Source organism: Micrasema longulum, unplaced genomic scaffold (assembly GCF_059751315.1).
Source record: "Micrasema longulum isolate JH-2025_06_02 unplaced genomic scaffold, ASM5975131v1 h1tg000604l, whole genome shotgun sequence".
In the NCBI taxonomy this organism is placed as follows: Eukaryota; Metazoa; Arthropoda; class Insecta; order Trichoptera; family Brachycentridae; genus Micrasema; species Micrasema longulum.
Window position 1 is genome coordinate 297,610 of NW_028277800.1, and position 27,892 is coordinate 325,501.

At 35.1% G+C, this 27,892-nt stretch overlaps 3 protein-coding genes across 7 annotated transcripts in view; 2 read left to right on the forward strand and 1 right to left on the reverse strand.

The window, feature by feature from the left end:
• LOC148280236 (uncharacterized) overlaps positions 1-6,220 on the forward strand; it is a 33,997-nt gene extending 27,777 nt beyond the window's left edge. For all 4 annotated transcript variants that reach the window (XM_088228707.1, XM_088228711.1, XM_088228709.1 and 1 more), the window contains 2 exons: positions 2,170-2,269; positions 2,347-6,220. In XM_088228707.1, the coding sequence (XP_088084833.1) occupies positions 2,170-2,269; positions 2,347-6,088 (3,842 nt within the window). In that variant the 3' untranslated portion in view covers positions 6,089-6,220. The remainder of the gene's footprint in view (positions 1-2,169; positions 2,270-2,346) is intronic.
• Positions 6,221-9,903: 3,683 nt separating this feature from the next.
• On the forward strand, positions 9,904-21,531 carry LOC148280237 (nuclear protein AMMECR1). The gene is made up of 4 exons (XM_088228714.1): positions 9,904-10,173; positions 12,645-12,730; positions 16,241-16,471; positions 19,516-21,531. The coding sequence occupies exons 1-4, from the start codon at positions 9,980-9,982 to the stop codon at positions 19,665-19,667; spliced, it is 663 nt and encodes a 220-aa protein (XP_088084840.1). The 5' UTR covers positions 9,904-9,979; the 3' UTR covers positions 19,668-21,531.
• A 116-nt stretch (positions 21,532-21,647) lies between these two features.
• Positions 21,648-27,880, reverse strand: LOC148280238 (transmembrane protein 126). Of its 2 annotated transcripts, none has more exons than XM_088228712.1 (5): positions 27,740-27,880; positions 27,512-27,641; positions 26,292-26,463; positions 24,466-24,594; positions 21,648-23,833 (listed from the first exon to the last, which is right to left on the reverse strand). In XM_088228712.1, exons 2-5 carry the CDS (start codon positions 27,613-27,615, stop codon positions 23,600-23,602), a joined length of 639 nt encoding a protein of 212 aa, XP_088084838.1. In that variant the 5' UTR covers positions 27,616-27,641; positions 27,740-27,880; the 3' UTR covers positions 21,648-23,599. The 2 variants fall into 2 exon arrangements, with proteins under 2 accessions (XP_088084838.1, XP_088084839.1); XM_088228713.1 differs by having other exon boundaries at positions 27,744-27,863.
• Positions 27,881-27,892: the final 12 nt, after the last annotated feature.

The following is a 27,892-nucleotide window of genomic DNA, read 5'->3' on the forward strand; positions in this document are numbered from 1 at the left end:
AAAACTATCTGACCATTTTGTTAAGTATCTCTGTATATTAAGTCTTCTTTGTATATTATACTCGCATGTAAACATATTTTAAAAGTGTTAAGTGTCCTCGGCAAGGGAAACCCTAGTGAGGTTTTTTTTTTTTTTTTTTTTTATTATATTGAAAACATATTATACATAATTATATACAATATTCCCAAGGAGTTTTTTTTAAAAAAAAACTCATTTAGGGACATACAGATAACAATTTTTTTAAAGACGTTTTTAAATTTTAAACTATTATATTATTTACAAAAGCAGAAAAATTAAAATTATGATATACTACAAATTAAAAAGGGTATGAAAAATACTTGAAAATAACAAAATAAACAGAATACTAGGCATGGAAATAAATTCAAAATAATGTTTACATTATGCAATCTGGGAAAGAAAATTGAAAAAGTTTAAAAATTACATGTATGTATATATACATACTGAACTAGTACAAAATAAAATCATTTTTTTTAATTAACAAAATATGCGCACACCCAATACAGGTTAATTTTTTTAAATCAAAAACGTATTGAAATTATGTATACAAGCCAAAAAAAGTATATAAAAAGAAAAAAACCCAAATAACATTTAAATAGTATTAAAAATTACATATACAAGCACAAACGGTAAAATATTAAAAGGTATATGTTCAAGATGCGCATTCTCTTTAAACTAACATTATTTATTCAAAGTACTTCTGGAAAAAATAATTCTTCAATTCGCACGTCCTGTTTCTATATTTTGAAATAGGTACTTTAAATTTAAATTATTTTTATCATTAATCATTGTTTATTATGTGGAAAAAAATGAATAAATAAGGAAATAAAAAAGGAAGGAAATAATTATTATAATATTTAGTTAAAAATTATTTTTATTTAAAGAAATAATTTTTAAATATATTTTTGAATGTTTTAATATGTAATAATATAAATTCACATAGTAAAAAAATAATAATTCGGATTTACGCAACTTTTTTCTAACATAGTTATCTTGGTGACGTTTGCCTTTTAAAAAACATGATTTACACTTCGATTGGCGTATTAAGGTAAATGATTTGCCTGAATGGTGACAATATGTCCTTAGAAACACGCTTACGAACATTTCATTATTAACTGGGTGCCGCGTTTGCTCACTCCAGACCAAAAACGTGTTAGAATGAACATTTACATCGCTCTGTTGGCGCAGTTAAGACGCAATAACTCAGACTTTTGGCGCCGATTAATTACGGGAGATGAAACTCGGATTCACCATGCCACTTCAAAAACAAAAAAATGTGGACTGCGTAGGGGAATCAGCCCTAAAAAAAAACAAAAACTGTTCCTTCAGCTGGGAAAGTAATGACGACTGTTTTCTTGGATAGTCATGGCGTTATCTTCACCGATTACCTAAAAAAAGGATAAACTTTTAACGGGAGCATTCTACATCATTAATTGTTAAGTTGAGATAATAATAAAGCACCTTCTCACACCTCAGTTGCCTTGGCGAAAATCCACAAATTACAGTTTGAGCTGCTTGACCAACCTCCTTAGTCACCAGATCTAGCCCCAAGTGACTTTTTTTGTTCCCTAAGCTAAAAGTTGCGCTCGGAGGACAGAGATTCTCATCTAATGAGAAGGCCATCACCTTCGTAAACGACTATTTTACAGGGAAAGACGCTGACTACTATTCGGATGGGTTGAAGAGAAGGGAGCGTCGCTGGGAGAAGTGTATAGACATAAAAGGAGACTGTAAAAAGAAAAAGAAATTTGAATGAATTTGTTTTTTTTCTTTTTAAATAAAAAGAAATATTTGCGTTTTTATGATTTACCCAAATATTTCATTTTGAGTGCCATTTTCAACGAGTTGTGAATAACTCGCTATTAGAAAATGGGAATCAAGTTGGGGTACAGTAGGATTCGAACCATGGACCTTTGGTCCGTGAGTCCGAGACACTAGCCACAGGACCACAACCCGATTCAAATTTGCTTAAAAGGTCGGAAACATTTCAGATAACCCCCGTATGTTAGTATACTCTCTTAGTATCTCTTACGAATATGGTACCGTCAAATATAATAGAATTAGTGGAATATCAGTGCTTCATTCCACATTGTAACACAGAAGATTTTAATAATATCTTTGCTATAAAACAATAAATGTTTTTATTTTCAGGAACTCTCGCGGTGGCGGGAGCTCCGCAGCCCTTCCGGCCCGCTACGGAGGCCCCCAGTGTTATCACCCGCATGCCACACATGATGCCTCCTCCGTACAGGTCGGTACTCAGATCAATTGTAATACATTAGGCCTAGTATCTTATCTGATTATCTGTTTAACTTTGTTTTTTTATAGGGGTTCTTCGATGTACAGCGGAGGCGGTCCGGTGTACGGACCTCCGCGGGGACCTCCAGGCTCCCTGTACCGGCCTCACCCCCCGCACCCCATGGACCCCTCCCCCTCGGGTGGAGGCTACTATCCTCCGCCGCAGCACTATCCGCCCCCAGATAGGAAACCGGATCCGGAAACTCTCCATCCGGAGATCAAGAGTGAGCCCGGAGCACCCATCAAGCGCTCACTATCGCCAGAAGAGGGAGAAGGTTCTCCACCTAGAGAAGACGGGGAAGAGAGCTCTTCTCCGCCTCCTGTGCGCCATCCACAAATAAAGCACACAGAGAGTAAGGGAGAAAGGACACCTCGCGGAAGAATTGCCCTGACTACTGCATCTCGTTACCCTCAAGGCCCCTATGCGCCGCAGTATGGTCCGTATGCACCTTACCCTCCTGCCGGTGACATGCATTACATGGCGCGCCATCTTGGTCCGCCGCCTTCGCGCAGCCCTCACCACGGACCGCCACCTTCCAACAGCCCGCATGGCCCTCCTCCCTCTCACAGTCCCTTGGCGCAACACGGACCCTCGCGAAGTCCCCACGGGCCACCGCAGTCTGCCCACGGCACACCGCCGCCACCTGGACATGGGCAACCACCACCGCATCGCCATCCCTTCGCTCATGGGCCTCATGATCCGTCCATGCAGCATGGACCTCCTGTAATGCATGGCCCAACTCCTCGAGGTCCACCTCCAACTCATGGATCTCAACATGGACCTTATGGTCCTTCTTCACATGGATTACCTTACGGCCCTCCACCACCTCACGGACCTCAACCTTCTCACGGCCCTCCACTTACACATGGTCCTCCATCTTCTCACGGCCCTCCACCTTCCCATGGCCCTCCACCTCCTCATGGCCCTCCTCCATCTCACGGCCCTCCACTTACACATGGTCCTCCACCTTCTCACGGACCTCCATCTTCCCATGGCCCTCCTCCATCTCACGGCCCTCCTCCATCTCACGGCCCTCCTCCATCTCACGGCCCTCCTCCATCTCACGGCCCTCCTCCATCTCATGGCCCTTCTACACACGGTCCTCCACCATCTCACGGTCCTTCACCTTCACACGGTCCTGCGCCATCTCACGGCCCTCAACCTTCTCTCAGTCCTCAACCTTCACACGGCCCTCCACCTTCCCATGGCCCTTCTCCATCTCATGGCCCTCCATCATCTCATGGCCCGTCTCCGTCTCATGGCCCTCCGCCATCTCATGGTCCACCGCTATCTCATGGCCCTCAACCTTCGCACGGTCCTCCACCATCTCATGGCCCTCAACCTTCGCACGGTCCTCCACCATCTCATGGTCTACCACCATCTCATGGTCTACCACCATCACATGGCCCTTCACCATCTCATGCTCCTCCGCCGTCTCATGGCCCTCAACCTTCACACGGTCCCCCGCCAACTCATGGCCCTCCGTCTTCGCATGGCCCTTCACCATCTCATGGTCATCAATCTTTACATGGTCCTCCACCATCTCAAGGCCCTCCTTCACATGGCCCTCCACCTTCTCACGGCTCTCCGTTTCCTCATGGCCAACCGCAATCTCATGGAACTTCTCACCACGGTCATCCTTCTCCACAAAGTGGTCCGCCACACATGTCTCACAGTCCATCAGCAATGCAAAGCCTGCATGCTATACGGCCTCCTTATATGTATGGACGTCCCTTGACACCTCACTCACCTTCACAAGGCCCACCGTACATTCATGGAGGTCAAAATATTCCTCACAATATGCCTCCATCCCATAGTCCTCACTCTTCACATGGCCCACCTCCCTTACATGGCCCAATGTCCTCCCATGGTCCTCCTACATCACATGGTCCACTCCATGGACCGCCTCTCCATGGACAACCTCCATATCCGCATGGTCCTTATGGCCCTCACGGTCCACCTCATGGACCACTTTCTCATGGTCCACCACACAGGCCACCACCTCATGGTCCACCACATGGCTTGCCATTACACGGCTCATCATCACATGGACCCCTACAAGACCAGTCTCCGCATAACTCGTCTCTCTCTCATGGACCACCTCAGTCGCATAAACCACCTCCATCACTTCCTCATGGTTTACCTCCTTCTCACTGTCCCCCTGTTCTTGACCCATCACCTCCGAGTCTCCCTTCATCGCCTCCTAATCGACTACCATCCAATGGTCCTCCCCCATCCCCTCATGATTCATCTTCATCCCCTCTTGGCCTTGTCCATGTACCAGCATCTTCTCGAAATTCTCCTTCACCTCAAGAATCACCATCTCAAGGTGTATCACCCTTACCTGAAGAAAAATTATCTCAAAACACACCTCCAACTCCATCACCCCAAAACACAATTCCTGAACCATCTAAAATTGATTTACCTGAAGAAGCTCAGGCTCAAAAATCTCCTTTCTCAATCCATGAAATCCCACCTTTGCAAGATACTAAGCCTCCTTCACATAAAATCATACAAGAAACCCAATCCCACGTTTCTCCATCACAAGAAAACCCTTCTCCATTACCCAAACCCCCACAATCACCTGTACCTGTTTCATCTCAGGATCCTCCAGTGGTGGAAAGTGTTCCTCCACAACAAGAGTCATCTCATTCACAAGAATACTCTTCTTCCCAAGATAAACCTGCATCAGAAGGTTCCCCAATATCAACCCCATCTTCACCACAAAACCTCACATCCTCCCGTAGTCCACCAGTCCAGCTTCCACCAAATGATACTCTTCCATCAACTGCTGATTCTCCCAAACCACTTAGTTTGGCATCTCCATTAAATATTCCCCATCCTTCCTCCGCAAGAACGCCACCTGAGACTACTTCACCACCAACTTCACATGGTCAAATTGCCTCATGCGATTTGACAACCACCAGCCAATCGCCACCACTTCATGCTCCTTTTGACAACTCTCCCCAAGTAAATTGTCCTCCTCTACCTCAAAGTCCTTATTCATCAACCAGCCCACCTTCCTCTCAAGGGCCTTCTTTGGCTCAAGACCTACCTCAGACACAGGACCCAATTTCGCCTCAAGGTCCTTTAACTCAAGGCTCACCTTCAATTCAAGACTCACCTTCAATTCAAGACTCACCTCCAATTCAAAGCTCACCTCAAGACTCGCCTACAATTCAAGGCTCGCCGCCAATGCAAGGCTCACCTCCGATTCAAGGCATGCCTTCAATTCAAGGCTCACCTCCGATTCAAGGCTCGCCTCCAATTCAAGGCTCGCCTTCAATTCAAGGCTCGTCACCAATTCGAGGCTCGTCACCAATTCGAAGCTCGTCACCAATTCGAAGCTCACCTCCAATTCAAGACTCGCCTCCAATTCAAGGTTCGCCTCCAATTCAAGGCTCACATCCAGTTCAAGGCCCACCTACAATTCAAGGACCGCCTTCAACTCAAGATTCACCTTTAGTTCCAAGTCCACCTTCTATTACAGGTGCACCTTCAACTCAGGGACCTTCCCCAACACATGGACCTCTGACCTTAAATATTTTGCCACAATCACAAGAAATTCCTTCTCATACTCCTGTTGTCGAAGGCATCCCCCCTCCCCCCGCACACGGTCTCCCTCCAGAGGCGCCCCTAGCCTCGCCACTGACCGCAGCTGCTCCCACTACTGACCAACACCATAGACAAAACACTGAAGAGGAAGTAGGAGAGTTTGGTGGTTTAGTGAGTTACTTCTCTAGCCAACATGAAGATGATATTGAAGCGTAAATCAATGCATAAAACATATACATATATTTTTTTGTAGATTTTTATTTTTATTGTGTATTTAAGGCTTCGTGTAATATTTAATATTCTTGTACTCCGACTATGATCGGTCGGCTCATTTGATAAAGGTATACATAATATTTATGATTTTGACACTTATTTATAAAAGTATTTTGTGTTTATGGACAACAAGCAGCTTTGTGTAGCTATGTGTAAATAAAATAAAGATTATTGAATAATGAATTGATGAAACTGGCTGGGACACCAAAACGATAAATGTGTGTACGAAAATGTAGGAATCATTTAGATATTTCTATATAGAATCTTATATTATAAATTATATTAACATTTACAATGAATCAGATATTGTGTAATTATTATTACTATAAATGTATTGTATACTATGTTGGTTTATTCGCCAATATTAATTTAATAAATAACAGAAATATATCTTTTTTTAGTGTATATGTTGAACAAAACTTACTGTCTAAGTGGCCCTAACCCTAATCTTGGTGGAAATTATTTATTGTTTTAGAACACGCAACTTCAATTCTGTGTAAATACTGATCCTATTATATTAGTGAATACCATTAAATGGTAGTTTCCGGAATGTAAAATTCATTTGCTTTGTTATTATGAGATTGCAGACTTTAGAAGCCTACTTGTTATACTGACACGAATCTTGCAATAAATCAATAAGTCTATCCACCGTGTTATCATTTCCCTTCCCCGCTTAAATTAGTCCATCCCTTTATATAATATTTTCTTTATTATTTTTGTTTTGAATAGGTTTGTGCTAAGTTATCAGCATCTATAGCTTTGGCAAAAAATAACGCGAGATAATTGTCATAATTGTGTAATAAATTTAATGATTTAGATGCATTAATAATAATATTTGGCTGATTTATATAGCGCCATTTTTGTAAAAAATCACCTCAAGGGCGCTTTACAATTGTATATCTAAACTTACATTCTAACTAAACTTAAGTGATACATTATTTTTCCATAGTTAGATAGTATAAAGAAGTGGGATTTTAGTTGGGATCTGAACTGACTGGGACTGTCGATGATTCGTAAGTTTGAAGGCAATTGGTTCCAGGCAGAGGGGCCGGCGGCGGCAAAAGCACGATCTCCAAATCTAGTGTTTGGGGAGCGCCGGATTTCAACAAGTTTTCCTCTTCCTGAATCAAAACTTACTGTTGTGATTGGAGTACCGATGCAGTGGCTTGTGCACCATCGAGCGCAGATAAGAGAAGATAATGATGATGAAAATAAAGATGTATGAAAGTCAAAATTAATTGAACCTGAAATTTTTCTTTCTGATTTTGGTTTCATATTAGGTATACGATGGGTATAGGTATTTATTATATATAATAAATTTATTACTTCGAGGACATATCACTTTATTATCTGTTTGCCTAGATTTATTTTTCCCTGCTGTGCCTTTCTCTAATTTTTTTAATGTTTCACTTACCTAAATTAAAACCTTTTTTTTACTACTTAGATATTGTCTTTTTTGCATGTTTTCCCATGATTTGTTGATATTGTTTATTACATTTTAACTCATTTTAGTCAATATTAGTACATAACCACTTACCGACTTTTTTAGTCTCCTGGTTTCGAGACGTACCCATCTCTTCGTCAGGACACTCACTACACCAACATGCAAATACTAAAATACACCTCCGCCTTCACCATCACCGTAGTGTATATATAGTATTTCCAAAAATACATAAATCACATGCAGATTTATAGAGATACGAACACCACCATGTCTAATCATGCACTAAGCTTAATCAATAGAAAAAAGTGTTTGCGTGTCTATAAATCTGCATGTGATTTATGTATTTTTGGAAATACTATATAATATTTACTACCGTGATGGTGGAGGTGTATTTTAGTATTTGCATGCTGGTGTAGTGAGTGTCCTGACGAAGAGACGGGTACGTCTCGAAACCGGTAGACTAAAAAAGTCGATAAGTGGTAATATACTAATATTTACTAACATTAGTTACAATGTTTGACCACAAAGTTAATGCTTGAATCATAAATAATAGTTTATCACATTGTTTATTTCCTTTTTTGTATACACTTATTTATGTAGTTATAATTTTAGATTTAAAAAACTATATTTTTTTAGGCTTAAAATAAAAAAATGTTTATTATTCGTGGGATTCCAACAAAGAAAGGAAATGTTTAAATAATTATTAAATGTTGATTCCTATGCTAATACTTTTATTTCGCCACAAATGAATGTTTAAAAGACGAAATTGATAAAGTCAAAAAATCTGTGAAAATAGGCTCACAACGCAACTCGGAAGTTTTTGTGACTAATTATAAAATCGAATGACACTGCCTGCCATCACAATACATATTTAGTGGGAGCAGAAAAATAATAGAACCTTCATTTTATTAGCAAACAGCTTTAGTACTACATCATATTGAGATAACACCCTTTGTGATTTAAAGGTATAGGTAATACCTATATTTAACTGTGCAATACCATATCAACTAGGTTTTTTTTTAATATTGAAACATTGGTTTTTTAGTTGCCCGCCTGTCAAATCGACTTGATGAGGCGAATTGATATGTATACTAAAATTAAATTAAATTTATTTTATTATAATGAATAACCACAAAATTAGTGCTTCAAGTATAAACTTGATATGTATACAATTACTTTTATCATATCAATAAGGATTAATTTGCTTTTGGTAGGTACATGTACACGTACAGACGCAACATTCACTGAATGCTTGGAGAGTAATAATATTGTCCCGTGATAGAATGGTGTAGTACAGTACACGTAGGAAAAATATATTGTATTGGCTATATGATATTTTATTTTGCAACAACAGTGTAACAGACGCGCCGGTCACTTTCTTCCTATTAGCGATCGCGCGCGTCACATGGATAGGTGCGGGTGTCACCGCAGAATGACCGGGGCGTTGGGCACTTTGGGCAGCTGCGTCCGGTGTACGGTAAGCTCCTAGGGAGATGACCGCTGCCTAGAGATCCCTTGCAGGCTCGCTAGTAGGTGGCACTGGCGGCTGCAACCTAAAGCAGGCAACTGGGTTGTAAGGCTGGTATCGCTTCATCGGTGGAAACGGCGTGTGTTCCAGGGGAGTAGCCAAGATCCAATTTATCCGGGGTCCAAATCCAGTCCATTGAATATCCGTATTCCAAGTCCAGGGGGTGTAGCGGCCGTCGAATATTCCAGGTCCCAGAGAGGTCTGGGTTGAAGCGAAGTCAGAAGAGGAGAGATGAAATGTAGAATAAAAGCCCATAGTGAGGTTGAAGAATGACTATTTTATTATTTGGCCGTCGACTCTATATACACGGGACATTTTGCTCGATCTGTCTCTCGCGCCACGTATAAGGATGTCCCCCTTCCCGCTACCCGGTCACATTTCAACACAAATCACCCAGCAGACAGAAATAATATGTTGGACAAGTATTTTTATTTTATATCTATAATATTCTTTGTGCTTCGGTTTGGCAATCTCCGAAAGTGACAAAAATGCTAGTCTTTTTTGTGAGGCAGTATTTCACATACACATATCGAAGTCCCTAGTCTGTAAAGATATTAAGAGGTCCCAGTAAGTGCCACTAAGTTTTCATACGTGGTGTTACGTCGGCAACAAATAGAAACATAAGAAAAAAAGGGGAGGTATAGAGAATAATTCATAGATTTGTATTAGGAAAATATGTTTAAACCACCTACCCCAATATTAGAAAATACAAAAATATTGTCTATTGCTAGTTAAATGACTGGGTAGAGGTTTGTTGGTATAACTGGATTTTTCGTAAATGTCCCTGAGTACATACTACATAAAGTAAAGTCACAGTAAAGTTATCTAAGTTGGCAACAGTGATAAGTGAAAGAAAATAGCCATGGCTTCAAGCTGTTGCGGAACAAAGAAACAAAAGTTAAATAATATTAATGTTCTTAATAATGGTGTTGATAAAAGTATGAATGAAATGCTCGTAGCCATTCCGGATATGTGCTATTTTTGTTTCGACGTCCTTTACTGTCAACTTCATGGTTTGGATCCGCCTCAAACACCAAACTTCACCAATGATGCATAGTAAGCAACCTTCTTTGTTTAATTTGTATGAATTCTCATGAAATACTATCGTTATTTAATGTTTTATTTGATAAACAATAGTTTAATTTTTTTTTTGACAGATGAAGTAACTCAAACTTTCCCCATATGATTTGCAATAATCTGCCCGTTACTCGACAAATTATTTTGCATTGCTACAAAATGGACCTTTGTTGCAAGTTATTCACCTCTATAATGTCATAAACGTTGGGCGAATAATTTATTTTTAATGAATATTTATTATTCGAAGAAAAATAATTTTATATGGGAATGCTTACTGTTTTTTTCATAAGATAATTGTTTTTTTTAACGTACCCAATTAGTATTACCCTTTCACATAAAAAATATCCCAGTTCAGTTTTTGTAGTTTCTTGGAAAAAAGGACTTTTACAAATTAATTCCTCTATTTTGCATAATACTTTCTTTTCCATATCAATCGGAAGAACTGTCATAGAACAACCTCTGACGTCACACGCGGAGTTATTTCAGAAATACAAAACTTGAAAAATCATAGCGCTGATAATACGATATATAAAAAAAAAATTTGGCTTAGTTTAATATTCTATTAACAAATAAAAAAAGACACTGATCTCACATTCTTTTTTAAAAATACATACACATATGATGTTTATGTGTGTATGAATATATTATTTAGATAACTATTATAACTAAGGAGCATAATATAAATAATGTAAATGAATGGCTCGACATTGGTTGTGCCCATTGATTAGAATGACAGCTGTCAAACCAATTTCATTAGTGGTGGGAAATTACTGATCACTGATCAAATCGATTTTATCAGTTATTTCATGCAACCATGAAACTCTGTTTCCGAAAATTGATATAAAAACGAAAAAACAAGCCTATTATAGTGTGTTTAACATAATTGTTCACCAAAAAATTACATTTATACTCTTCCATGAACAACATCAAACTAATAATTTTTTTATTCGATCAATTTACATTGATCAATTTGTCCCCATCTCTAACGTTTTTGCAAAATGATATAGCCTTGTAAAAACGTCGTTAATAATTAGGTTTATTTTAGTTTTTTTTTAGTTTTAGCCAGATACAAATGATTTTTCGTGTCAATATAAATAACTTCTTTGACGTTACTACAAAGTTATGTTGTCACTTTTTCTGACAACTGTCATTCTAATCATGTTACATTTTAAGGACTAATCGATTATTTCATTATAATTTTTAATCCTCCCGGTCACAAAGAATACTGAATATAAAACTTGAAAAATGTACCTCAAGGAACATTCCAATGAAGGCACATAAATATTTAATACGTGTATATTGTTTCCAATGCATACAAGCCATACTCATCAAAATGGCCCAGGATGGAAAAGAGTTTAAAGTGATGGTTGCTAACCTCCGATAGGAGTGGCACTGGAGAAGAGATTGCTTCCAGAATGAAAAAAACCACTCTAAAATACAATCTTATCTGAACTAATTTGAATACCTGTTTATTAAATATGTTTTTATATATATTTTTTCTCCTTTTATATTAATGTTTCACAAACACTCTTTAATATCATGTCATTTAATGGAAGAAATACCGAAAATAAATACAGCTTTAAATATATATATATATATTGGTATAATATATGCAAATATGAATGTACTGACCGAGTGTATTGATCGATCACAAATTGACAATACTGCAGTGAGGAGTACAATGAAAGCTTTTAAAGTTTATGTGGGGGCAGAATATAAGAGAGACAAACGTCGCGCGTGATCGGGTTGTGGTCCTATGGCTAGTGTCTCGGACGAATCCCACTCTACCCCAACTCGATTTCATTTTCTAATAGTGAGTTATTTACAACTCGTTGAAAATGGCCCTCACAATTAAATATTTGGGTAAAATCATAAGAACGCAAATATTTCTTTAATTGAAAAAAAAAAAAAAAAAGCAACGAGCGAGCGACAGTCTGGTAGTTCACGCAAGGAGGCTAGCACGTGTGTACACGAGTACGCACTCGTGCGCCGCCTCGCCGATCGAGTCGGTCCCAGCCATGCCACGAGGCATTACTAATAACTTCTAGTAAATATAGTAATCTATTGTAACTTAGATGAACTAAAGTAACGTCCTAATCAAAAAGTGTTTTCGTTATAACCCCCGGTCTACCCTTGGCGTAAGAGCCCAAATTTAAATAACTTATTTTCGCAGTTTGATTATAAATATTAAATTTTTACAATTTTTTTTAAATGATGGTGAATATGTGAAACGGAAGAAAATCACTAGTCTTTATGAACAGTTTTGGGAAAGAATCGGGCGCTCTCATTGTATTTCAAATTTTCAGAAGGGGATTATTTATGCCAAATATGTGATTAACTCAACAATATCCCATACACTGCATGCCTAAGGGCGTATGAATGACACTCAGATTTTTGTACTTTGGACATTCTCAAAATATTGTAGACTAAATATTGAATTGATTTTTTAGCCCCCTATTCGTGACATGGAATATTGGGAAAGAACATAAATTGCGAGGATGTATCGGCACATTTAATCCCATGCATCTCCACTCTGGTATGTTATATATAATGACGCAATCTTTAATAAGTAGTCAATTTATTTATTTTATTGGGTTAACAAACAGTATGTACAAAATATATTTACAATTACTTTGTATATTAGTGTAAGACACCCATGCACACACCAAAAAATTGTTTACACTGAAGACAATAATTCAAATTATGCTAAATATAACAAATGTAAAAGATAAGAAATGGAAAATGTGCATATAATAATAAAATTAATTTAATATCTGCTTCTCTCAATATTTCAATGACTTTTGACTTAAATTTACGTTAATTGTCATGAAATTTTGACAAATTGAAATTGAATTGAATTTGAAAAATTGTCATGTTAATTTTTGAATTTCTTTTGAAATACAGTTTCTTAAAATCTGAATTTATTTCTGTATTGACTTTATCGTTTTAGCAAAATTGAGCCATTTTTTCTAGTTCAGAAACAGAAAATACTGGCATGAAGCTAAATTTGGAGAAATAAGGGACATGACTGAAATTTATGACCTAATTCATGGAATTTTTTCACGACGATGACACTCTTATACAACCGAGCATTGTTTTTGTAGAAATTATTTGTTTTGCTCACTAGATACAAACATTTGTTCGTATATTAAAATAGTATCAAGATACCAGATGTCTATGATTAAAATACAAACAGTATTTTTGAAAAAAAAAAAAATATATATATATTTGGCTGTACTCCCAATATTTTCTGTAAAAATCTCTAAAATAGACAGATCTATCAATCATGCTGGAAATTTACATTCTAATGAATTAAAAATATTTCATGTAGAATATATCTGTACCTTTCACGGGAGTCGCATTGAATGAAATGTTCAGGAAACGAGATTCTGTGATTGTAGATTTCAAAAATATTATAACTTTTGAACCAAATGAGATAATTTCAACCTCGGAGTTTCATTGCATAGAACAAAAACCTTCTAAATTTTTGGTCTAGTTTTAGTTGAGTTTTCAGTTCACTAACAAACGTGTAATGGACGGTTTCGGTTAGCGTTTGCAATTCTCAACCCAAGTACCCACGGCCTGTTGTATTAATGTAATCTGTAGCTATCTTCGTGGTCAATAATCATAGAATGGTTTTTCTCCGTATGCCCATACGGAAAACTGATTTCGTAGTCATTTTATGGTAAATTTGTCTCATTATGATTATATTTAACCTAAAAGAAAAATTGCCTTTTTTTTGTGCAGGCTTAGCGAGATGGTTAAGTTAATTCAAGCCTATCAACAACCACCTTTTGGTTTGGACAACATCAATGAATCATTTGTCAAAGTGCCATTTAGAAAAAAAAAAGTTAAAAGTATATATTCAGTTTTGATCAGAGCTTTTTCTCTACATCTAATCTATTAAATTTTGTTATTAATTGAGGCAATCAATACTTAGGTAATCAAAAGATCATTTAAAACAATCCCATTTGACGGAGAAAAAAACACAATCAAAGTAGTACAAAGATTTCTCATTTTTTTTAAATGGCTTTTCAGCCCTTTTCTATTTCCACCATCAATACATTTTAAGTCTAATTGAATAACCACAAATGAAGCAATGTAAAGTTAAAAATAATAATTTGCTTAAAAAAAATATACCTTTGTATCAGTGGCGTGCGGTGACTTTTGAAACTGGACATGCGGTCATAAGAAGGTAAAAAACAAATTAGAATACAAAAAAAAAAATCTGTTTTTTTTACATTATAAACTTTTTTTTTTTTTTATATGAAGAAATATTTGCGTTCTTATGATTTACCCAAATATTTAATTTTGAGGGCCATTTTCAACGAGTTGTAAATAACTCACTATTAGAAAATGGGAATCAAGTTGAGGTAGAGTGGGATTCGAATCACGGACCTTTGATCTGTGAGTCCGAGATACTAGCCACAGGACCACAACTTGATTATTTGATAAACATAATATTGTATGCTTTAGAACAGCAGTTTCCATTTTTTGTCTATGGAACCTTAATTATTATTGGTCACTTTTTTTGTGGAACCCCATCTCGATAATAAAAATGTTAACTGACAAAAATAAAACCCCTGAAACAAAATTGCGAATTTCTCAGATAAGTTCAAAGTCTTATACTAAGGGGTAGGCAGAGAGGATAGAACGCCATACCACTATTTCCTGGCGTACTTTCCACGCACGCCGATTTAAAAAATCTATAAAACTAAATATCCTGTTAATAATAATAATAACGTTCCTTTTAATTAAATGGAAGACCACTAAAACTTCTCTTAAGTAAAGATTCAATTAGGCAATTTCAATCAATTTCAAGGCAGTCCACATTCATTGCTTCCCTGAACGGCCATATTAGGGATTATGAGATAAAAAAACAAATAACTAAAAATAAAAAACAAAAATAATAATTCTGACTGCAATTTTGGAGTTAAAAATGTAAAAGTTATCGCGATAAGCAATATTATTAAAAAAAAACTGAACTCAAAAATAATTTTAAATTACGTTGTTTGGGTAAGGCATAATAAAAACCGGAAGTCAACATTGTTTTAGTGATAAAACGTCAAGAGTTCTAACAACGCTGTTTTACACTAAATAAAATATAAAAATTTTAATTAGGTAATTATTGTTTTTTTACAGATTGAAATTCTCATTTGGTTACATAATTATAATGTTTTGAAAATTATATTCACAAAATTCTGTTTCCTGAATATTTTACTCAATTTAGTTAACAGTTTTAATTATAAACATAAAGAAATGTAGAAAACCACAAAAAAGTCCTTACCACGAAAAATGGAAAAGTATTTCAAAAATAATTTTTATTACTTTATCTTATCCTCATACAAAAGCAAAATCCGAGCAGCATGCACAGTTGGTAGTGTAGGTTGATATAACAGTGTAAAACACTCCCAATACATGGGCGGAACTAGCGGTTTCAGTTCTAATGCGCATGCGCTAACTATTCAAAATCCCAGGAGCATTTTGAGCGTATGCGCATCTAATATTTTATATGCGTATCAGTTCGTTAGTCGGCTGCGGTCAGCCGTGATGCGTGGTTGGTTGTTGCCGATTTTAGGGGCGATTACGTTTCATAATTACGTCAATAATCTATGATTAAAATACTTGATGTTTTTTATTTTTATTATTTTAAATCTTGAAATAGGGCACACATAAACATATTCTTATGTGAGATCTAATAATAAGAGTGTACATATATTTCATTTACAAGTTATGTACCTACTATCTACATAGTTTTCCAGTATTAAAGGCATGCGCCGTATGTATCGCATGTATGGACGACACGCCACTGGTTTATATATAGTTCATGGCTGTTTTAATAAATGTGTAACTTATTTGCCAGTTGAAAGCAAATACTGTCATGGTTCACTTGCAATTTAAGCATACAAAAAACCTCTTATTTTTAATTGAATTGCTCCTTTTGCTATGTTATGTTGAACTTATTAATGCATTAACCATAATGTTAGTATTGATGGCATTCAATGAAGAATGTCCCCTTATTAATAAGAACATCAATGTATTACAGGTTTGCGAGAATACGCAATCACAAGTGCTTTGAAAGATTCCCGTTTCCCTCCCATAACTAGGGATGAAATTCCCCGCCTGAGGGTGTCCGTGTCCATCCTGCAACAGTTCGAGGATGCGGAGCACTACCTGGACTGGGAGGTAGGAGTGCACGGAATCCGCATAGAGTTTCTTAACGAAAGAGGGAACCGCCGCACTGCCACCTATCTACCCGAGGTCGCCGTGGAACAAGGTACTTCGCATGACTACGTCTACAGTGAAAGGAGAAATTGCTTATTACTTTGTGCTGGTTTGAAATAAATAGTACGAGGTATATCCAGAAAGTAAGTTTGGTTTGACAGGTTAAAGAAAATTAGTACAGTTCTCCCTCTATATACCGGCACTTCACTTCTCCGGCCCTGCCAGTAATCCGGCATTTTCATACAGGCCTTCCACTTCAATGGAATCATATAGACTATTGATACAAAACTACAGTAGTACTGTATGTAAGTTAAATTTTTTCATTACTGTAGTTTTAGTTTATGTTGACACTTCAATTGCGTTTATGTACTAATGTAGCGCATAATTCAGTATTACATCATTGATATTTTATGAAAGCAATATTATCTATGGGAAAAAGGATGCTAATGAAATAATAGGGTATAACAAACAACCATGTAAAGTTAAAAAGGGGCAAAGTACCGTTGCAAAAAGTTGATTTTATTTACATAATACGCGAATTTCCGTAGAATTCTCTATGATCTGGATCAGAGGAAAAGACGATCATCTCTAACAAATCTATTTTCTTCTCACTGGTTTTCTCGGTGACCTTACTTATTCCTAGGATTTCTATATTCCGTCACTCCACAGGATCAAAGTGATTTCTATGCTTAGTACTTTCAGCAGACACGACTGTCAGTGTATGAACCAGTTATCCCCCCTTTAACAGCAGTGTTATTTACTACACTTATCACGTATGAACTCTGAGTCAATGAAAATTGATCGTAAAAATCTGCCAACAATTTCATTTTCATATCTTCTATCAACTTTTTGCAGAGAAACAACATTTAAAAACAATATAAATAAAATAAAACAAACGAAAAATATTAATGTCATAACACACTAGTGTTTAATACTACTTTAAATAGCATTTTATACGAGGGCTGTCTGATAATTTTCTAGAACAACACACAGATGGCGTTGAAAAGTCCATAATTTGTAAATTTTCATATGAACACATGCGATATGTCGTTTCGTTCTTTGTTTACAAATCACGTAGTGTCACTGTGTCAGTGTATTATAGTAAAAATCTAATATTGCACAGTGATTGAATTCTTATTTTTGGAAGGTGTATTTACAAAACAAATTCATGAACGATTATTAGAAGTGTATAAGGACACTTCACCTTATCTTGCAACATTATACAATTGGGTTGCTGAATTTAAACAAGGTCATACAAGCCTTTAAGATGATCCACACACTGTACGCCCAAAAACTGTCACGACACCAAAAAATATTTTAAAAGTTCATGATTTAAAAAAATTTAAAATTTTAATTTTTTTTTTTTGCACCACAACAGGCCAGGAGGCCTAATTACAGTGGTGAATTACATCACAGAGCACCCAGGCTTGAAAAAAATCACATTTTAATTTTTGTGTTCTCACCGGGAATCGAACCCGGAACCTTCCGTGTGTGAGTCAAGTGTCTTGACCACTACACCACGGAGGCCGCCGATATGATATGATATGATATGGTGTTAAATGATCGACAATTAAAAGTGCGTGAAATTGCTGAGACCTAGGCATCTCAAAAGACTCTGTGGGTTATATTTTACGTGAAGAATTAAAGATGGAAAAGCTTTGCGCGAGATGGGTGCCGCGCATTTGCTATCTATTGATCAATAACGCATTAGAATGGTTGTTTCTCAAGCTAGTTTGGATCGTTTTAAGCCAAATAAATTGTATTTTAAATGTCGTTTTGTGACTGTTGATGAAACTTTGATCCACTACTACACACCAGAACGAAAAGAACAGTCAAAGCAATGGATTGACCCTGGTGGAAGTGTACCAAAGAAGGCAAAGACGGTTCCATCAGGAGGAAAGATTATGGCAACAGTTTTTTGGGATTACAAAGGAATTTTGTTGATCGGTTATCTTCCGAAAGGTAAAACAATAAATTCTGAATATTATACAAGCTTTTTGGATCATCTGGATGAAAAAACTCATGAGCTTAGACCAGGGTTATCGAAGAAAAAAATCACACTTGCTCACAAAAGCGTTTGGACAATGGCTAAAATCAATTAATTAAAGTACGAATTGCTTGACCATCCAACATATTCGCCAGATTTGGCCCCTAGTAACTATTATCCATTTCCAAGCCTGAAGAAATTCCTTGCTGGAAAGCGTTTTACATTGAATGAAGAAGTCATTGCAGCCGTGGATGAGTATTTTAGAGGGCAACTGGAATCATTTTATAATGACAAAACAGAATCATTGGAAAAACGTCGGACAAAGTGTATTGAAATTGAGGGGAGATTATATTGAAAAATAAAACTTATTTCATGCCTAAAATAATTGTTTTTTATTACTATTCTAAAAAATGATCAGACAGCCTTTGTAATATTATTAGTACAGGCATAAAAACTAATATAACCAAACTTACCCCCTCCCCCCTATTCAGGCGTCTTCTTAGAAGAAATACTCTACTACTTTTGTTGTTTTTGTAGGATTTTCCAGCAATTTTTAGTTTTGTCTGATAAAGACAAAAGCTGCCTTCATTTCTGTGTTGAATAAGAATGAATTGATATCACTATATTGCTAAAGAAAGTGAACTTGCTTGTCAAACTGGCTCTTTGCACCTTTCATACTTTATTTGTTATGGTTTATTGCACACAGCCCTTTTAAACATTAATACACGATGGTACTTTGCACTTATTTTTAGCAAAAAATGGGATTTTCTTTTTTTTTTATACATAGCACCTTTCAATGGTATTCAACTCTTAAATTCAGAAATATTTTAATCCACCACTGTGTATAATTTTGTATACCCTCCAAGGAGCAGGTACACGACATATCTCTTGCTGATTGGTGTTGTGAACTTAAATTAATATTAAATATATTTTTTTTTAATGTTAAATGAGTCCTCATTAGTTCTGTGCAATTTTTATTGATACCTTGAAAAAAATAACTAATTTGATTTATTCAATTTATCCTCTGCCTAATTTAAAAGTCAACAGATTTGTCTAATAATATTTTCAAGAAGATATTGTTTGTCTTTAATAAACATGATAAATTCCAGGTTGGGACCGGATTCAGACTATCGACTCCCTCTTGCGCAAGGGAGGCTACAAGGCCCACATCAACTCGGACATGCGGAGCAGCATCAAGCTGACACGCTACCAGTCTGAGGAGGTGACGGCCACGTACCAAGAGTACCTGCAGCGATGCTAGCGCCACGCCCCCTCACCCCACTCCACCATTCCCCGGCGCGATCCACTAACTGATCAGATTACTATATATACATATTACCCATAGATATAGTAACCATCCCAAGGAATGATTATGGTGTAGAATAATTGCGATAATCTCCGAAAATAAACCAACCGCTCCCTGGATGGAAAATTGAGCTTCAATAACTCGAAGCGAAATTGATATTTTTTTAGAAGTAGTTTTTATTTTCTAATTGTAATGTTATAGTATAAATAACCTCGAGAGATAGAAGTTGGCCCCGTAAGCGGAATATAAAATGGGAATGTTCCTTCACCGCCGCTGGAGTTGAATATTCCTGGAACGGTCTAACGTTTAATATAAGCGTAAGTGCCCACCCTGTGTTCATATGTTTGTGTGTACTGCGACAGAAATGGAAGAGTATTGCCGCCATGCGGCAGGATGTGTGCGACTGACATGTTTCTATTGGAGCTTATGAATATGTGTGGAACGTGGATGTTATAATATTGTTTGTTGATCTCTTATTCGACTGTACGATAGGACTCGTGGATTTTATTCTGGACTATTTGCTTCCGAACAGTTGTAAAATAAATTAATTTGATTATGTAACGATCCATTCGGATATTCTCTCCCTTTTACTATAAAAGATACCGATATATAATATATAAGACTAAAATTTTAAATTAAAACAAGTTATAAAGCTTTCTGTTAATATACCTTTATATATTTTTTAACTAATTGATTTATATAATGGGTGCAGTGGCGTGCGATATAGACTTAAGGCAAGCAATTTAAAGAAGAAAAAAAAATGTAGGTACATTCGATTTTTTGTGTGTAATTTTGTTTGCTTTTTAACGAAACTTCTCAGACTTGTCCACAATGCATGTTTTTGAGCAAGTTTTTTTTTGTTTCTCCCATTATTTCTGAGATTTGCTAAAAGTAAAAGCAAAATATATACAAATTTGAAATATTGCACGATTAAAAATAAAATCCTATTTATACTCTAAAAATGAAATTTATTCCCTTTGTTTAAAATATAGGCAATTCTTTATCTTTCCAGCCTAAAATCTTTTTTATACTGTTTATCTTTTAAAATAATATTTTATTGAAGTTACAAATAAAGTAAAGTACTACCCAAACTAAAATATTTACTATATACATGTTGGATATTATTTACAATATTTCAATTCACCAGAAATTCAAACAATCTAATTATTTTTAATGACATTGTTTTTGTTTGTTTTATGAACGGCACGTCACTGAATGAATATTTAAAATATGTTTACACTTTGAATAACACTGGCCAACAATTTCTTTTTGTTTCCTGGACTTCATGAGTCAAAATGGGCAAATTTTAGCTCTCATTTCCGTGATAAACAATCAGTGAAAGTATTTTATTTTAATGGGTTAAAAGAAAACGATACATTTTAATTACATTTGCTGACAACATTAAATGCCCATTTATTATTTTTTTTCCACTCGTGTTCAGCATTGAGTCGAGGAGGGCTTTCATATTAGTCTCCTTCGTGTAAACTGCATGACTAACAGAAATAAAAAGAAGAAGATTGCCGTTGTGAAGTTATACTGCTTTTAAATTTTGGAGGAGTATGGATAGCTTAACTGACCATGTAAACTCGAAATGTGACATGTCGCTGTGTATCCAAAGTAAGAGCTAATCAGTTATTTTTGTGGTGATTTTTGAATTCAGCAAGTGGAAATACATACGAATTAGCTATTTTTGAGCCCCAAACATTTTCATTGTTGGCCAGTGTAATATATGTCTAAGCTTTCTGAGGACGCAATATTGCTATGCATGTTGAATTTTGTGTATTTACCTGTTAAATAAGAAAAATACATTTTGACAAAATACTTTTTATTTATCCTTACTGCCTTGTTTAGCATTCTTCGACAAAGAGCACTTGGACTGTTATTGACTAAAACTCCACATTTATCCAGCTATGATGCATAAAATAAAACACATTATTTATAACAGTCTATAGGATATATTTATTGTGTCAATAGAGATTTGACAATACAGCTATATGCATACGAGTACAACTACATAATTAAATAAATTTAACACCCAAATTTACAGGGATGATAGATTTCAACATTTAATGGCCTAATTAATGAAATAAAAACTTAACAATGTTTTTAGAACAAAAATACAGTAAGCGATGAAAAAACCAAGGACAATAAAAAAATATACATTTTGCTACCATTCTGGCAAAGTCACTAACCCCAAAAAACATCATTTTAAGAAATACCAATTTAAAAGTCTGGAAATGGAGGAAAAATATGATTAGTGTTTTGGAAATTTTATAATAAAACAAAATTCCTTTGTAACTTTTTTTTCAGATACATTTTCGCCTTGAGGGTTTTTAATGTGGCTAAAATTTGGTTTATTGACTCGCTTGTTTATAATCCGGACAATGCAAGCCAAGAGTTTAACGAAAGAAAGGAAATATTACATTTAATTATTTAATTTTGTGGTTAAAAATACGTTTGATAAATATATTTTTTAACATGATTATTTTTTATGTTTTATTATACAATTACCTAAACACAAACAAAATGTTGTTTTTAGGAAGAAAACTGTCATACATAAATGATAAAAATCTGTCTAAACTGTAAATAAATTCCATCTGCCCTTAGTGATTTATACTTGTTGAGATTTTATTAAAAGTCACATCGATCGATTATGGATTGACTGTCGATCGATTTGGTGTAGTAGGAACTGTCAATCGACGTTGAATGATCTCATTCAAGATCGATCGATGGCATCAATCGACGATCAGTCAATTGGCGTAGTGGGAACTGTCGATTGAATGAGATCACTCGACATCGATCGATGGCATCAATCGACGATCGGCTAATTGCGGTGGTAACACCCTCAAAGAACATAATTTTATGCTTTGAATGGCATATTCAACTCAAAACGGACTTTTTAGGGTTAGTAACTTTTGCCTAAACGGCGACGATATATACAGTGGTACTCAAAGAACATTTTCTACTCCAGAATTTATGTGAAAAGTAGGTCCTCTCATTAGTTTTGAACATTTAACTCTCCCTTCCCGGTGATGTGTAGCCAGTTACATTGCATCTAGTAAGTTTAATATCTATAAATATAATAAATACTGGGTTCAGATTTTCGGTGTTCCTCAGTTGTACACTTACGTATCGATTGAAATAATTTATTATCGAATGACAAATTATTATTGGACACGGAAAAAGTATTTTGAACAAATCGGAGATGAATGACTAATACATTCAAAAGTTCACCAATGTTTCGTACGTCGTATATAAGAGCACCGAAAATACGGTTGTCTCACTCTCGATGCTATAGCTTCAGATTTAGTTATCCGCGAGTGAGAGAAAAATTCATGCGTTACGCAGGCCAGTAGCAAAGTAACCTGTACCATTGCCACAATACGCCATATGTGGGCAGTTTCTTCCCAACCTTTGTTAGGGGCGGTCTCTTTGTTAGAGCTGCGACAATGGTTTTAGCAATTAGATTTTAAATATTATCCCTTTTGACTTCAACTATAAGTGATCGAAGCAATTGCCTAGGTATATTCAATTTTTCTGATTCAAAATCTCTCATTATTTGCATGTGTATTGACTATACAGCATCGTAATGCGCGGATGTCTTTGGCGCAGTAAGGGGAGGGTTAACAAATCGAACATAAAAAATAAAATCAAGTTATAGAAATTTTTGATTATAAAATAGTGTTCAAAATGTTTCAGTACTACTTTTGTCAAATATTTTTGAAAAGCAATGATAAAAGTTCCGATAGTACATTATTTTATTTTGGCACACGGTAATTAATTAAATTTAATAGTGCCAGTATTACTTTACTATACTTTACCGATGTGCATTTTTTGCAAATTATCATCCCTTCACCTCCTAAAATCATCACACAAAATAGTCCAGTTTAGTAGCCCTTGGCAGTCATCTCTTTCTCAATTTCTATCATTTGTTCTCGAATTTTGTAAAAGTTCTGAAAATTTCCATACGTGATGAGCGCGGACAATATTACGTGCGCGCCTATAATGAAGGGAACTTTGGTATATAATTTTCTAGAGGTATTAATGTGGAAGTCCCATAGGGCTTTCTTGCCGGAATTCAGAATATCTGGAATTCTCACCGAATTGTAACGATTAGCAAGCTGAAACAAAAGTGATTATAATCAGATTCAATTATGTTTACAATCAACATAATATTGAGGTTCATTTATCCCTAAAGGGTGAAATCCAGTCCTTGTCTATGAACATTTGGATATACTTAAAATATTATGATCACAATGTTCATAAATGGTGTCATAGATTCTGTGGTATATAGGTAGAGGTACATGTCACTAAAATTGAAAAAAATAGTTAAGCATGCGGTTCTACTCTGTAAGTTCTACGGAAGGTTGGTTGAAGAGATACAAGTTAGGAAATAATTATTTCATTCAATATTTCAATAATAAAATTAGTTCATGTTGTATAAAAAGTACATGAAACTTGTATGAAAATCAAATATGAAAAGAAACACAATACGGCTTGTACCACTTCTATTTAAAGTTATTCTATGATAGTGTCCGAGTGTATGTTAGAGAAATAAATCAGTAAGAAACATTAAATGGCTCCCCTGCACAATCAGCTAACTTGTACTTCTTTACCCGAATGCCACAGAATTATTCCAGGGTTTAATAAATACAATAAACTCCATAGTAATTGTCAGTGTTTTAAAGTCACAATCATTGCGCAGACACTTGGGTGAATATTTCGGTATTATAAATGAATATGTTTTCTTTACCATGTAAGTTGCTGCGGGAGCGAGAATTAATGGGTACACAACGCCAACACCCAGTTGTAACGCAACTGCTCTCATTTCTGTACATACTGCACATCTTTCTTGTGATACAATGATTTTCGTTGATATAAACTAGAAGAACAGTATATTTTTATTTATTCCACATTTTATATTCACATTTAAAATATTAGGTAGTAAAAAATAAGCACGTGTACGTTAATGAAAAACAGCCAGTTGGATAGTAAACATTTTCACCACCTTTTTGTATTATATTCTGGAACATAGGATGAGAACAGATTAGCAGTTGATGGATAATTCTGCTGTTTGCGAGAGGACTTATTTGTTGTAATTGCGGAGGAATATATCGGTGATGCTGAAGGTCTTCTTCCTGTGTTGCTATTGTTATTTTGTTCTATTTTATATCTTTGGTGCCATTAATTTGAGAGCAATTATCGTTTACTGTTTTTGCTTTTTTACGTAATGTGTTATTAATATTATTGTAAAGCTGTATTTTCTCTCCTCGAATTAATAAATAAAAATATAAAAACTAACCAACTATCTGCTCGAGTATAAAAAATCAACTACCTAAATATATCGTGGGTATACTGGCAAAAAGCGTTAACTCGAAAATATGCGGATTTGACTTAATGATGCAGTTTTGTAAAAATTTTAACGGTCTACAAACTGGGAAAATACACTAAGTCATATTTAATTACATATATCTGTAGTTTTAAAAATAAATTAAGTGTTAAGTCGTATACCGGGTATTTTACTCAGGCTAAAAGCTTTAAATAACTTAATATTTACTAAATATAAAATTAAGAAACAGAAAAATTAAAAGCATGTTCTTAAATGAGCACTTAACATCTAACTATATTTAAATAAGATATAAAGGGTAAAATTGGAACAAAACTTAAATGCTTGACTTCTCAAAACAGGGATTTGAGAGTTAGAATTTTTTGCCAGTATACCTCCGATATAATATTCGTAAAACAGATCTGGTGATGTGCCTTAAATATTTAAGGTAAAATGTTTCATCATCATCATACTCCTATCTGCACCTCATGGTGCATAGGGCACTGCATCGGTACACCAAATGTGTTCTCAAACATCTATTACGTGAAGGTAAGGTGATCAGTCTTATGTTTCAGGTGCCAGCCCAGGGACAATAAAATATTGCAGAGTAAAACCACCCTTTAAACCAATATTTCATGTTGACCTTGCTAGGACTTGTAACTGGGACACTTAGCATGGTAGGCAACACCAACCACTACACTACAAGTGGGATTTGGCTCTAAGAAAGAGATTTTTACCTAAGAGTAGCCATTGAGTCAAAAAGGACTTCAAAGAAAACAAAGGCATCCATCAGCTACCATTAAAATGGCAAAATTGTATCGATAATATGGGCTAATATTTCCAATAATTCAATAGGTCATTTTCATTCCAAAAAAAAGTGTAATTTTTCTATACGAAATGGTAATTTTAAAGGTAAGCATCATGTTGTCGTAGCGCTTTGGAAATAAGCTGTGTTTTTCACAAAAATGTTCAGGAGAAACGAAAAGCACCGTAGATTTTAATAGAATAATATCTGGGAAAATTGTATTTTTTTCGTGAATAGTACTTAATTGTAATGTGTTTATGAAAATTGGTACATTATCATTTTGATTGTTGTTAAAAATATTTTTTATTGCAAAAAACGTACTTAGTAAAATGGATGTACATAGCCAGTTTCCAAGGCGCAATGACGATATATACATCGACTATTTATAAATGTACTTTTTAAAGGACTATTTAAAATGTTAAAAAAATATATATAAGTAAATAATTACCACGTGATGAAATAGTCCACTGAGTGCTGCTGGCATTACGACCAGAGGGACATAGGTGGACATTCGGCCGATATTCTTCAGTTTTAATTTGGACCTGTAGTGTGAATTCATAAAGAATCCCGTTATTCCACTAGCTACGGATAAAGCCATTGGTCCATACCGCAAAACCATCCTAAAATAATATTAAAGTAATTAGTAATGAGGAACTTCAGTCCTACGGGAAATTGGATACAAAGAATGTTTTCCTACGCGCGGTAAAAATGAGAGTATTAAATTGTACGGCAAAGTTTCTTGAAAATGTACAAAAATTTTTTTTTAAATAAAAATGCACTACTTTGAACGACGTCACTGGTTCATATGAACCAACCAATGATATGAGAGCTGTGAAGGATATCCGATTTGCTTACCGTAAACTAACCAATCGTGAGAACTGACAGAGAAGAACCTCTGACGTCACACGGGGAGTTATTTCAGAAATACAAAACTAAAAAAAATAATAGCGCTGATAATACGATATATAAAAATAAAAATTTTGGTTTTGTTTAATATTATATTGACAAATAAAAATGATATATTATCTTGCATAATTGAAAGAAAAATTTTACAATTCCATTTCAACAGCTTTTTTAAAAGAAAATATATATATTTTTTATTTATTTATTGAAATCTACAGTCATATATACAATAATACAGTTATAATAGATGCTTAATACTAGACTAAACATGATTTCAAACTTATAATTAACAATAGACGTAATGTGTCATCAATAAAGTTTTATTATACAAGAATAGAATTTGGAAAACTATAAATGAAATGTTTGTACATATTTACCTTTGTGAATTTAAAATAAAATGAAAAAATAATGTAGTAAAGTATGTTAATATAGAACAAAACAAACTTATAAAATGTATTAACAGTTATAAACTCCAGGAGAAAGTGCGTATTTAGTCATTTATCTAATACAGTAAAACTACAATTATCCGGATTAATGAGTGCGAACTTTTATTGCTTTTAAAATAATACAGCAAATTGGAATCACATCAACAACTTACTTAAACATATCCAGCAAAGTTAAATTAAATTTTTAATATTTTTATTTCTTGACAACGATTTAGATATTTGGGAATCCGGATGGCTGGAGTTCTTATTTATTTCGTTTCCTTAAATCGGCAGTTTGAGCTGTAATGACTAATAATGGAAAAACATAAGCTTAACTTACGAATCTTTTTTTATATGCCACTTCCGTACGAGGTTCCATTGCTGCTCGGCAACATCAACAAATGACTCAAATTCCTGATTACTATTAGATATAACTCCAGTCATTGTTGGAATATCGAAAAAAATGTATTCTAAAATATAAAATAAATAAAAGTTTGGATTATTTTAAACAATGAAATTTCAATACTTATTTTTAATGAAATATTAATAAAATTAAGCCAGCGACTACCAACTTTAGAAAATCAATTAGCATTTGATTACAAATCGTAAATAAATTTCATTTATTGTGAGTCTAAATCCAATCTCCGGCTTCTGACAATTTTTGACATTTCGGATTTAACTTTTAAATTTTGAGGTTAAGGAATAGACTAAATGTATGTAT